Genomic DNA, 13729 nt, shown 5'->3' with positions numbered 1-13729 from the left:
AAAAAATATACAAGATTTAATGCTATGTATGTATCAATATTGGTAGTTGATCTTTTTTCTTATTTAACTAAATCTATCAATTAGTTCCAGTCCTCCATAAATTACAGCCAGAGTAAGAAATGTTTCCTGATTTAAATCAGAAAATATTATATTCACCTTCCGCCACAGTATATTGATAACTTTGAAACAACATTTAAAACTTTTATGTTGGAAAATGTGTGGAAAGAAAGATTTACCAATTTTCTGATTAGATTAATTTAAAACCTGATTGTACATGTCTGTCTGACATGAACTTTGAGCAGAAGTACTGACAGGATGCAGAACCACTATGACTTTTCCACCCCCAGGGAAAAACAAGAGAGGTAAATTCTTACAAGAGAACAAGGTCTCTCTAACTATCTGTCAGTCTAGTGTCAGGACAAGATGGTATTTCTGAGTCAGCACTAAACCTGAAGCTATATTGAGTCCAGGCTATGAACTGAGACCCGTGCTAAATTTGTCCACCACTAAAATTTGAGGAGGCAATGTCAATTACAGTGGCACAGCTGCTCTCATCACTGCTTTTAACCCTGGAATCATTTTTCTGACATTTTCTCATCAAGTCAGCTTTTAATGCAACTACTGTATACGCTTTTTCAAAGTGACAGAAATGTTGAACTCAGTGACTGTTGAAATCTTTTCCTGTTAATAAGGGGATCTGAATTATAACAAGAGGGCCCTGTTACACTGACTTGGCTGAGAACAAGACAGCAAAAAACCCTGGGTAAAAGGACGAGGGCATTGAATTTAATGTGGACAAGCAGCTGATAGAAGACAGCTCATCCATTATTTTTATGTCCTAAATCTAATTATAATAAAAGTCAGAAAGCAGGTACAGTTACTGATGACTGCAGCATGCTACATAACAAGGCTGGTGGCTTTAACCACTGAACACAGTTGTATTCCATATAAATTTACCCATCCTGACTTGGTGGCGCCACAGACAAACAATTAACTTTATTTTTTTCTTCTTTGGCTGCTTCCACCTACAGCACCTTAATTTCTTACATGTTCTTATTAATAAAATGATCCATGTCAGATTAGGCTGTTGGTTGTGTTACTCAACTAATGGAAATTGACACACCAGTGGCACAATGTAACAAGCACTGTGCAGAACAGCCATACACAGTCATCACACTGATATTTTTTTCATGACCTCATAAATAAAGTCTGCACATTGAACCTGTTATGATGAGCTTGATTAGGTTGAATCACAGCAAGTGATAAAGTTTGACTCAGAGGGATGGGGCAGAGCTCCAAAGTTATTCCCTCCTGATACTTTTAATTAGTGAGGAGGAAGTGAGAAATTCCAGTCCAGACATTACCAGTGAAATCATCACTGTGTTCCGGTTTTTGTCTGGGAGCTACTCACCCAACTGTCTCAGCACGTCTGTGACGAACTGTTCCAACAACACTTGCTTTTATTCCTTGTCTGACACTAAAGGTTTGACGAAACTGTAAAATCAAACTGTTGAATACTTTTGGGATTACAAAATTATATAAATATAAGAAGTCACCTGACTACAGAATAGATCACAAACTATATGATACACCACAAAAACAAAGACTGCTGGCTTTATGAGCTCCTCAGAGCAATCAATCAGTAATGCATACAGGGTCATCAACGGACAATGGTTGCCCAAATCCAATTTCAGAGGTCTTAAAACTTCATATGTGGCTTTACAAAAGGCCATAACATCATTGTTAAAGGACTGCATGATTCCCTGCATGATAACAATTTTGGGAATAGTGAGGGTTGTTTCAGTTGTCACACCCATCTGTGTTAAGGCTTTGACAACTATAAAGGGTTTTTTTCTGCAATGTCAGGGAAAAAGGAAAAGAATATATAACTCAAATTGAACAGTAGTAACATATATTACATCAAGACCTCAGTCATATCTATAATATACTCTATGTCCAATTTTAATGGAAGTATTTTCAGACTTCTGAATCAGACCCCGAACCAAATCTGAGAAAATCATTTATGGTTGGACAGGTACAATGTGGCGATGTTCATCTCGCTATCTATCCACGGTGCTAGGGTGACGTGGATTGCGCCATGAGCCTTTTTGATCTCTTTATATGACCGGTATGCCTGGTTGGCTGCTGAACAGTCCACAAAACACATGGCAGGATGACAACACAGTGACAGCTGACTGCCTTAAAAAAGCCCCAGGAAGAATACCGGGCCAGACCACCAAGGTAATAAAGTGCAGGAGAAAGAGACAGGGGAACAATTTAGCACATGAGCACAACTAAAAAAAAAAATCACATTTTAAGACAAGTCCAAATTTGACTAGAAGTACTTTGATTGTCATAGATTCTCCACAGTCTTTTCTTTTAGTATTTAAGAAGAAGAAGAATTTACACTAATAATTGGGTTCAAATTTATGAAACAAAAATATCAATCAAGGCTTATGAAATCAAGTAATGGGAAAGTGTTTATGGACTAATCATATAGTTTGTTTGTCTTTTACAAAGGCATGAATTGGTAGAGAATCAGATTGGAAAAAAAGTCTATGTCTCTTTCCAAAAGTCACACTGAATTTGAGTAGGAGTGGCCATAAAGGCCATGGACAGAGTCCAGCAGGTGTTGTCTGAGCAGTGAGATCCAAAAATATCCACTCAACAAAAGACTAGCAAAGCATTAGGGACAAAAGAAGGATGGGATGAAGGATCATTACAGAGAAAGACAAAAAATATTATCAGAGTAGGTTGTTATTATGGACCAGAACATGGGCAGGGTGTTCATATAGAATTACATAACAACAGTGAAAATGTGCAGACTTTATTCAGCCAGTTGATCTCAATTTCACCCATGAACTCCTATTTCATTCTTCTTCTGTGATCCAGTTTTCCTAACATGCACAGAAACAAGTTACTATAGTCGCCAGTAAAGTATTATTACTCAACCATCCTCCAGTCCCGACCACAGGTTGTGTGACAGCTGCGGCTGTGTCAGTGGCCCTGTGAACTATCACAGAGGCACAGTGAGGGGGCTGTTGAAATTCCAGAGCTTATGTATCTTCCTCTGCTCACACCACTGTATCCAGTGCTGTCCATTTGAGATGGATCTCTCAGGAATGTATTAGCTGAGAGAGGAGTTGGACAAGCTTGATGATATAACTCTACTGAGAGCAAAGCCTATCCGATTGCCGCTCGGATGTTGAACTATGTTGTAAGAGAGCTGCTGAAATGATCCCTGCAAGACAAACAAGCCGTACTGGCTAATATGACACCCCCCAAAGGGAGAAGAACTTTCACAGGGGCTTATCCAATCACATGTATTTGTTTTGTATGAATAGCTTTAATACATGAAATGCTATTATATTTTAGACAGGGTTGATCTCTTAATAAGTTAGAAAAAAAATTGTTGAAATGTGAAGGAATGATTCATAAAACTACTTCAAATCCTTTAATTTGGCCTGTTGAAATTCCAGAGCTTCTGTATCTTCCTCTGCTCACACGCATAGTATATATACTATATACCAAGGTAATGGCCCAGTGATGGCTTCTCTGCCCTTTGACCAGATTCAATGAGTCTTGACACTCTACATCCACGTGAAGAGTGTTAGAAATAGGAGTGGACGTCTTGCCGTGAGGGGGGAGTGACTTCCTGACGTCGGTACCCCATGTATAGTCACAGAAGTGGTCAAATGTCTTGGAAGAGCGAATCAGTGAAGAGATTCAGAAAAAGCAGTCAGGTCCCACGTTGATAAGTAGCTGCAGTTGTTTCCAAAAACGTATTAGGTATCCAGTAACTGCCCTGCCAAATTACATATTTGCCTCACTACACAGCGAGTTTTCGCACTCCAGCCTGGCGTTCAGTGTGGTTCAGACGCTCCGATCCCTTCATTCATTTTCTTTTGTTTTTAGTTAGCCCGGCACCCCCAACACCAAGGAGCCATGGATGCTATCAAGAAGAAGATGCAGATGCTCAAGCTCGACAAGGAGAATGCCATGGACAGAGCTGAGCAGGCTGAGTCAGACAAGAAGGCAGCTGAGGACAGAAGCAAACAGGTCGGCGTCCAGTGTGAAACCATCTCTGGTGCGTTTACGCACCGGTGCCCATGGCACGTTGCGCATGGCACTAAATGGTTCTTATCCAGTGCCATACCATTGTGGATTATTAGGCTTGTTTTCATATGATTAGTTACATTTTTTAAATGATATGAGGTATCCTTTTTGCTTTCATTTCATATGTGGACTTCGTGAGGCTGGCAGTATTGGGAACATTTTATATTTACTGTTGGATTCTCTATTATTTAGCTACACTGTTAAATAATGAGACAAACTGTCATTTAAGACAATAGGCTTAAAGAAAATTGTCTAATCTTGTCTAAATTAGTGATGCAATTTATATAGTAGCACGACAGTCTGTTATTTTCACTCCTTAAAGATTATTAGGGGACACTCGGTGTAGTGTACTTGGCGTTGAGATTGAGTGAGAGAATCTTCTACGTGTAAATAAAACTCTTCTCGTTTCTCAAGCTTGAGGATGACCTGGTAGCGCTTCAGAAGAAGCTGAAGTCAACTGAGGATGAGTTGGACAAGTACTCCGAAGCTCTGAAGGATGCCCAGGAGAAACTGGAGCTCGCTGAGAAGAAGGCCGCAGATGTGAGTTTGGGCTGATGGTACCAGAGAGTGGTGGAGAAAAACCTAATGGTTTGACGTTGAAACACCCCTTGTCTCCCCTCAGAAACTAAGATTACCAGCCCGCATACAGATTTACTGAAATGCTTAAATTATGCTATAATCAATTATAAGGAACCTGTGGGTTTCATATAGGATCAATATATGAATAGTTAAATTTAGCTCTTGTGCTGTATATGACAAAGTCACAGCTCACTGCCTTACCAGTGCATTCCACAGACATTTGGACGAATTCTGAGGGCTAGTGTGGTTTGAGTCGGGCTTTTTACAGGTATATTTTGGCCCGTGAAATCCTTGACAGATTGTGGTCGTAGTGGTTTCAGTTGTCACCCCACAGTTAATGCCCAACCCGGTTGAAATTTCTACGTTTTATTGGCTGCGTTTAATGTTACGCCAATTAAGCGTAATTAATGAGGTAGCAACTGGAAAGTCAGCTGCAACGACGTTACAAACAGATAGATAAAAAGATCAACTTTATTTATCACTAAAATGCACTTGAAAACTAAAACTAAACCAACTAGACTAAATTAAAGAAATACAAAAGCGCAAAAGGATATAATTTAGCTGGGAAAAAAATATAAATAACAAAATGAGTACAAAATAAAAATCAATGTAATAAGGAATACAAAAGGATGACAGTGTTTTGTAAAGGCAGACACAAGTTTTAGCGGTCTGAAATAAAATAATTGCACTTGCAGCACCTCTGAGGTCTAAGTAGCAACGTTTTTTTTTTTTACTAATAAGAATATGATTTTTGTTGTTTTAATACGTTAGACGATTAATTATTGGTGCGTAAAAGTGATTCAGATACACTCCTACTTTTGTGGTAGCTTATGACAATCAGTGTGTGATGTTTGAATCTGTGATTTTGATAGGGTTGGCTCAATTTAACAGTAGGGGATGCACCTAAAATAGCTCGGGAATTAAATAGTTATATTGTGTCCAAAAAAGTATAAACAATGACATAATATTGCCTTTAAAGAACGCCAGAAATCAATATAAATCGTATATTTATTTTATTCAGGTAATGATTTTAATCATTTGCGGGTAAAATGAGGTACTTCCGGGGCCGGTGGCACCTCCCAATCCTCATCAGCGGTTGATTAAAAGTGGTGGAGGCAGGGATCAAACGCGCCGCTTCCCCAAACGTGTGTGTGTGTGTGTGTGTGTGTGTGTGTGCGAAGGTAACCCGCACAGAGCTGCGAGAAATCTAGTTGAGCAGAGATAAATACAGCTAAAAAATATGGCCGGTGGGAGCTCCCTGGAAGCCGTGAAAAAGAAAATCAAGTCATTGCAGGAGCAGGCCGATGCGGCGGAGGATCGGGCAGCGCTACTACAGCGGGAACTGAACCAGGAGAGGAGTGCGAGGGAAGCAGTAAGCAGCTCATCATTTAAGGCAATTAGTCCCCAGGCTGCCGACGGCATTAGGCGGAGATCTGGTCAAAAAGCGTGGCGTCTAGGCCCAGGCGGCGACGGTACATGCTCGCATTACAGACCGATTATTGGGTAGAGTTTGAAATTAGCCCACTGGAGGATGTGAGCAAAGGATGGGTGGATGAAAGGACACCACCCTGCACGGCTCGAATAAACAAACATCCCTGCTACGAGTAGGCTAACATTACAGCAGCACCACAGGTCCTCCGAGATAAAACAAAAACAAAAACACCTGCTAGTTTGAACACAGGGAGGTGTCTTTATCCCTGCCATAATGCTACACTGCAGCCGTATTGTGTATTGTGTATGCGACAAGATAATTGAATCACCGTGAGACGGGAAATTGCAGGTTTAACAAAAAAAAAAAAAAAAAAAAAAAGCAGACGGAACAGTGGGTACAACTCTAGAATATCTTTAAATGTATTGCTAACCTGTGTTTAAACCGTGCAAAACACAGCAGTGCATCCTTCCCTCCCCACCCATCCCCTGCTCCCTGCTCCCCACCCATCCCCTGCTCCCTGCTTCCCTTGGAGAAACATTGCCAAAACACTGAAAGCCTTGCAAAACCAAATAAACTATATTGCAGTGCACATGTCTTGGCCACGCAAACTTGATTTGACCCTATATGTTTGCGGTGTTGTGCTCTCTTAGGCTGAGGGTGATGTAGCTTCCCTGAACAGACGTATCCAGCTGGTTGAGGAGGAGTTGGACCGAGCTCAGGAGCGTCTGTCCACAGCTCTGACCAAGCTGGAGGAGGCTGAGAAGGCTGCTGATGAGAGCGAGAGGTGAATATCCTGCACCTGGAAGATGGACCCCCTCATGGTCAACACACTCCACTCATGTCATACCATGAAAAAAAACAACTTAAATGTGTTGATATGCACTGAATGACACATTTTGTGTGTTTTTGTTCCCCATCACCTCATATTATTCCTTGAGGAGTGCTGTCCTCTTTATGAAAATGGGTGTTGCAGTATGTTTCAACAACCTGTTTGGATATTTTGAAAAAACAATCACTCTAATAGATCCCTCGCTGTTGTCAACGTTTTGGAGCACATTAATCACGGAATGGCTTTTAAGACAAATAGAGACTCAAGTTTTATGGTTCGCACATGGCACATGCTGATCTCAACATTTTGCTCAGTGCTGCCACCGGTTGCTGGCAGTTGTATTGCACAACAGAATTTAAACACAAGAGAAGAAACTAGTTTTCTTAGATGATGTTTTGCACGGTGTCATTAATACATTATTTGGGTTCGTCCTGACCAATGTTGCATTCGGCATGCCTGTGGCATTTTGATGGAAACTTCAATGAAGCCTTTTGATACAAGTGTAGATATTGACAACATGAATAATACAGACCAATTTATGCTTTAATTAGTGTCAATTCATCCATGGCTTCTCACACACAGTTATCATGTAAACATTGTCTGCCACAGTCTAACAGACCTGTGTATGTCTGTGTACAGTATCCAGACATTATGTCCAGACAGTAGTCTATTATTTGAAAGTCTGTGAATTCCCTCTTGAAGTTCAGACTGCTCACCAATATGAGACATCAGCAGGAACCATGTGCCCTGAGTGGCATTTTCTGGGGTTTCATGAGACAAGCTACTGAGGTTTTTGTCAGCTATACAAGAGGGAATTCTCCACAACATTACTTAAACTTACCCGCTGTAATATTTTCTTTCCCTCAGAGGCATGAAGGTTATCGAGAACAGGGCAATGAAGGACGAGGAGAAGATGGAGCTGCAGGAGATCCAGCTCAAAGAGGCCAAACACATTGCTGAGGAGGCGGACCGCAAATACGAGGAGGCAAGTTTCTCAGCTGTTCACAGCACTCTTAACTTTGAGCTTTGCATTTTCTACATTCTTTACTCTGATCTAACAGCTGATATCACTGGCTATTTTCTAACCAATGTATATGTCCTCCGTTATAAGCAATTATTTGAATTAAATTAGGTACAAGAAGAAAGTTCTGTCTGAGTGTCCCGTGATGTGCGAAACCAGTGTGGGACTAGACTTTGTGTGCTGTGATTTCAGGTGGCCCGTAAGCTGGTGATCATTGAGAGTGACTTGGAACGTACAGAGGAGCGCGCTGAGCTGTCTGAGAGGTAATGGCATCCTTTCCTTCTCCATCCCATCTGTTTCGGATTTATTTTGTTGTAATGTTTTTCTCTGACACCTCTCTCCTTCTGTTTTTGGCATTTTTCTGCTCGTTCAACCACACCATAACTCAACAGCAAATGCTCTGAGCTTGAGGAGGAGCTGAAGACGGTTCAGAACAACCTGAAGTCTCTGGAGGCCCAGGCAGAGAAGGTACCAAGAAGATCCAAGACAATTCACTGTATAAACCTGTGAGGTTTTTGAGAAACTTTGTGTGTTATATTGTCTTGTGTGTTTTCCTAACTCTTGCCTTTTGTATGTGACCACAGTACTCGCAGAAGGAGGACAAGTATGAGGAGGAGATCAAGGTTCTGACAGACAAGCTGAAGGAGGTGAGTTGGCTCCAGTTACAAATCATTGTTTTAAAACTGTAGGGATGGGATGTGACTCATTAGCTAGTTGATTCAAATATGCTGACTATATATTTGTATTGGGAATGAGTACTTTGTTTCTTGTAGGGCTGTGGTTAGTAAAGTAAACCTCTTAATGGAAATTGCTCATGCATAACTGTACTCCTCCACTCAGGCTGAGACCCGTGCTGAGTTCGCTGAGAGATCAGTCGCCAAGCTTGAGAAGACCATTGATGACCTTGAGGGTATGAATCTTTTGCACTTGATTTTTTTGTCTGTTTGCTTTCAGGTTTTTCACAAAATATAAGGGGTTGTAATCAGGCGTCCTCGCAGAGTCTTCCTCTAAAATCCTGCATAAACGGCAGTTTATATTTTAATTTCTAATTTAAAAAAAAAAGACGAATCTTTTTTGGGTAGCATGAGGTTATTTATCTGGTCAGCAGGTTGTTAAATGGTGCTCAGGAACGATATCTGCACTGTCAGTTGTCTACCAGGGTGGAATAAAACGCAGCAGTGAACCACAGAGGCCGATGTGATATTATTCATGTTGGCAGCAACATTATTTCTCACCTCAGTGCAGTTTGGCATTCTAATGTAGTGACTGCTCAAGGCCAGCTAGTCCCGAGCTGTGCTCGCAGGGTCATGGAACATGTGAGGTGCTTTCTCAGTGACTCCTCAGGAATCTGACACAACATCAGCAGCTGTCATACACCCTTCCTATTTTTGTCATGCCTTTTTTTCCCCCCAGTTTCTCTATTTGTATTTTCCTTTTGACTTTTGTTCTCTGACGTTGTGATTTTTCTGTTCTTATTTTCAAATCCCTTACTGCCACTTGATAATAATTACTACACAATAGATGAGCTGTATGCCCAGAAACTGAAGTACAAGGCCATCAGCGAGGAGCTGGACCACGCCCTCAACGACATGACTTCCATGTAATTCACCACATGCTTCTTTCTGCTCTGTTCCTTAGATCTTAACACCCCTAACCGCTGTTGGCAACATACAATAGTTCCCTCTTGCAGCATGTCTGAGTGCAGTGGGTTTTACTTTATTATAGATGGTTGATTTTTAAATTGGCCTTTACTGCTAGTCTAACAAAGATTTGTGATTGAACTAAAGGTGCCAGATTAGGCCAGATTTTTGCACCCCTCTTGATATGGAAAGCAAGTAAAGTAGTAATGTTGGTTTCCTGTTATAGTTTCTTGCAGCACAGCCACATTTTATTTTTGTTTTATACTCTTTATCTAGCTTGTCTGCCTTCTCCCTGCATCCCTTTTCCTTCTTTGGTTTTGCATGTTACTCATCTTTCATGCCATCTTTTATTTATCCCTCCAACATTTGTGTCCTTTTGTTTTTCACAGCTAAATTTGTCTACCCTTCACTCCAGAAGCTGGTTGAGCATCATAATTTTTCTCCTGTGCAGCGCAGCCCAACTTTCCATTTCCTTTGTTTCTGTATATTCTTCACTGCCCTGTCACTCCTGCACATTGGGCCATCGCTGCTGGCGTCCATTTGTTCATCTCTCATACAGACTTTTGAGCCACAATGCTTTCTGTAAAATAAACATTCTTCTATCTATGTTAGCCCTTCCCCTTGCTCTCGCAATGTTTCTTCATTTCAATTTGTCTAAACTTTTTAGTTTTTTAGTTTGGTCTTTTATGTGTTTAATTTATTTTGTCAAGTAGCTTTTGAATAAACTATGAAGCTCCTCTCCCATTTACTGTTCCTTTTCCTGTTTGAGAGGACTGTTCCTTTTTAAAAAATTTTTATAATGGAAATATGGAGATTAATCAGTGATTTATACTGCGGTTTCTGAGCAGTATTGGCTGTCACGAGGGATTCTGAAGTTTCTGACTCAAACATCGTAGAACAATTCTTTTTTTTATGTTCTTGGGCCTCCTTATAAAGTTAACATCCATAAGATTCTGTCCTAGTTCAGTACGAGTGAACGTAGTGTAGCAACAGTAAGCGCAAGTCCTCAACACTACTTGAGCAGCTACCTTGACAGAAATACATCAGAAGACATGTAACCAAACAAATGTATGTTGTAGCTATGCATAGCAAAGCATTTTAAATCCAAGGCATAAATGGCAGACTTGGCCAATAAGATTGAAAACTACTATAAAGACACACATTTAAAGTGTGACTATATTGACTGGCTGTTGGAGAGAAATTGTAGATTGCAAAAAGTGTCAAAATTGAGTTCATGAAAATGTATCAAAGAATTATCATGGTGAAAAGGTTGTGCTGCAAGACCTCCATAAGTGTTTCCTTAGTTTCCAGTATGATCGGCTCAGCTTAAACCCCAACACAAACTCTATTGACACTGAAAAATGGCATCTGGAACATGCAATAACTAACCGGCTTTCTCCAGGCTATCCTCATTATTGCTGGGGAGAAAAGGAAACACATTTATTAGTGAAAGCTACAGGAAAAACAGTTAAAAAAACAACAAAAAAACAATAATGAATGGATGACTTTGCTAAGGCTAACAAGGACAGCAAGCAATTTTGAGACCCTTCAGAAAGGTGATGACGGATAGTTACTGTTGTATTCATGCAGTTCAACAGCTTTAATACAAACTGACACTTGTTTGGTGTCACTAACTCTTTGTCTTTTGTACTAATCTGCCTTATGTCTCTTTCTGTTTTCTCCTTCCTGCTTTCTGACTGCCAAGACCATCTATACAAGCAGCTTGACAAAAACCGCCTTCTGACCAATGAACTGAGAGTAGCCTTAAATGAGGCGTAATCTGGAATGGGCTCTCGTATGCTTTAGTTTTTCTAATGCTCTAATGTCCAGGAGTGTTGTCTCATGTTGTTTATTTAATTTAAAAAAAAGTGTAGACAACAATGTCTATTACACAGCTACACAACAACACTACGACAAGCAATGCTTTCAAAGAATGGGATTACAAATGGAAGATTTTCACATTATGCATGCTTAAAAAGTTATGAAATGGATATATTTCCTCAGTTATTGTCAGGGCTGTACCACATGAACCCAGTTGTAATCTTCATTGTGCTGCTGTTCATGGGGTGAGGCCTGGTGATGATTCTTGGCGTCCACAGCTGGGAAAGACTTGAATATTGCAAGTGGCCAAGAAGTCTTTCTACATTCCTAAACTGAAGTTGAGTTTTCAACAAACCTAATCAGTTATAAACTGAAAATCACAAGATGTAGCACGTTAGCTGTACTGAGAACCAAACTAGCTGTTGTTTCGGCTGTAATGCAGATTTTACCTCTTTTTTTATTTATTTATTTATTTTTTTTAACCTGTAGCATTTCAGTGAAGATTTTCACTTCAGCATTTTGATCATGTGAGGCATTAATAACACATTGATTTTGGTGATGTGGATCTGAACCCTGTGACAATCCCCCACCTACTGAGAGAGTCTTGGATATACAACATTAATTTCAATGAAGGCTAAATTGTGACACAGCAGGAGATTGAATCGTTTTGCGTGTGGCAGCAAGAAAACTCTCCATCAGCGTACCAAGTATCTACCTATTTAGCGGCGGGGCGGCCTGTTCTAACCACTCTGAAACCTTTTGAATGCTGAATTTGTCAAAAATCAAATGGAAAAACCTGGAATGTCCAATAATAATGATTATACAATGTGGGTCTCCATATTGTGGTTTAATTGTATTTTCTTTGCAATTTAGTTGAATTTGGAGTTTGTTGATTCACCTAAAACACCTTGGGGAGAGAGAGCGAGGACTCAATATTGTGTAGGTTCATTCAAATCTGCTGCCACATCAGATTTGCTAAAAAAAAAAAGAAAAAAAAAGAAAAAAGAATTGCTTCAAGCCTTTGTGTTGCTCAACACAGATTATACAGTCTTAAGTACAGCCCTGTCTATAGCTTGAGTGCAACATAACGGTATGCTTTTAAAATCACATTATTAATACATTATGTGGTTCTGTGGAATTGGCTTGCAGTATCGTAATGTAAGGTGGCGATATGAACTTAGTTAATGAATGCTGACCTTTTACTAAGCGTCTGAGTATCCTGAAAAGTGCTATATAAATGAAATGTATTATTATTACTAGTACTACTACTACTACTTTTAATCTCATGAGGTTTGTAACAATAACCAGCACGTCTGTCACTGTTATCCTGGACTAAAGCTTTGTCTGTTCATATTCTGAGCATCTTTGCACTGTTTGTTTTATGATTTCTCTTTTTTAACTGATGCAATGCTATATTAACAGATAAACTCACACGCACTAAAGAAGAGGGCCTGAGTGTTAAGCAGTTGCTGGATCAGACTCTAATGGAGATGATTAACATCTGACCCAGCTGTGCTCCTCTCCCCACATTGCCTCATCCACTCCGAATACGCCTGGCTCCCACATACGGCTGTTACAGATAATGTTGGGGCTGGTGCTTATTCGTCTTCTCTGACCTCATCATCTTCAAGACACAAGCTGTACATGATGTAGCAGAAAAAGATTTGGTGAGCTACAGTTCGGCTCCACTGTTCGTTACACACTGTAATCAAAGGTCTGTTCAAATTCACTGTATATCTTAAAAGGTTGACGTGTATATGTTGGGAATTTGCACTTGTTTGGGGGAAAATGCTGCACATTATCATCATGAATGAAGCCATAATTTAAGCCACGGTTATATAAAAGTGAATTTTATTATATGTACTTTTGTAAAGTCGCTTGTGTCCGTTTATTTTTTCTGTATTGTAAACATTTATTCAGTGTCAGTTTTTTTTTCTCCAATTTGGCCAGGAAGGAATTCTTAGCACAGTTGCGAATGTATTGTTTCAGCTAAGTGAAAGAAATGTTTGTGTGCCATCCTAACTTTTCTGTTCCTTTATGTACATGACTTCTTTTCTAAAGTGATTTGTTTGATTTTTGTCTCCCATTTTATCTTGGAAATGTAAAAATCATGAATAAACAGTTGAATCAAATAATTTACTTTGCTGGGCATCATTGCAAATATTTTTTCTTTGTTCTTCAAGATGGTGAGAAGAAGAAATATGGAAAAGTGTTAAATATCAGATGAGAAAATTTTCACCTCTCATACTGCATTGCAAAACACAGCCCCAGACTTTTCCAGTTGAAGTACC

The 13729-nt window shown here is 39.8% G+C and overlaps 1 protein-coding gene across 6 annotated transcripts; it reads left to right on the top strand.

The window, feature by feature from the left end:
* Positions 1–3836: 3836 nt before the first annotated feature.
* Positions 3837–13573, top strand: LOC138616319 (tropomyosin alpha-1 chain-like). Of its 6 annotated transcripts, none has more exons than XM_069690543.1 (9): positions 3837–4059; positions 4531–4656; positions 6778–6911; positions 7824–7941; positions 8170–8240; positions 8370–8445; positions 8562–8624; positions 8818–8887; positions 12861–13573. In XM_069690543.1, exons 1-9 carry the CDS (start codon positions 3946–3948, stop codon positions 12941–12943), a joined length of 855 nt encoding a protein of 284 aa, XP_069546644.1. In that variant the 5' UTR covers positions 3837–3945; the 3' UTR covers positions 12944–13573. The 6 variants fall into 6 exon arrangements, with proteins under 6 accessions (XP_069546644.1, XP_069546643.1, XP_069546642.1 ...); XM_069690542.1 differs by having other exon boundaries at positions 11323–13573; XM_069690541.1 differs by lacking the exon at positions 12861–13573 and adding an exon at positions 9499–9581 and having other exon boundaries at positions 3838–4059.
* The last annotated feature ends 156 nt before the right edge of the window (positions 13574–13729 follow it).

The sequence above is a fragment of the Brachyistius frenatus genome, unplaced genomic scaffold, assembly GCF_029030835.1.
Source record: "Brachyistius frenatus isolate BFR_SWC_R1_liver_20210118 unplaced genomic scaffold, ASM2903083v1 Contig_9, whole genome shotgun sequence".
In the NCBI taxonomy this organism is placed as follows: Eukaryota; Metazoa; Chordata; class Actinopteri; family Embiotocidae; genus Brachyistius; species Brachyistius frenatus.
This window is presented reverse-complemented; position numbering and strand designations above follow the sequence as displayed.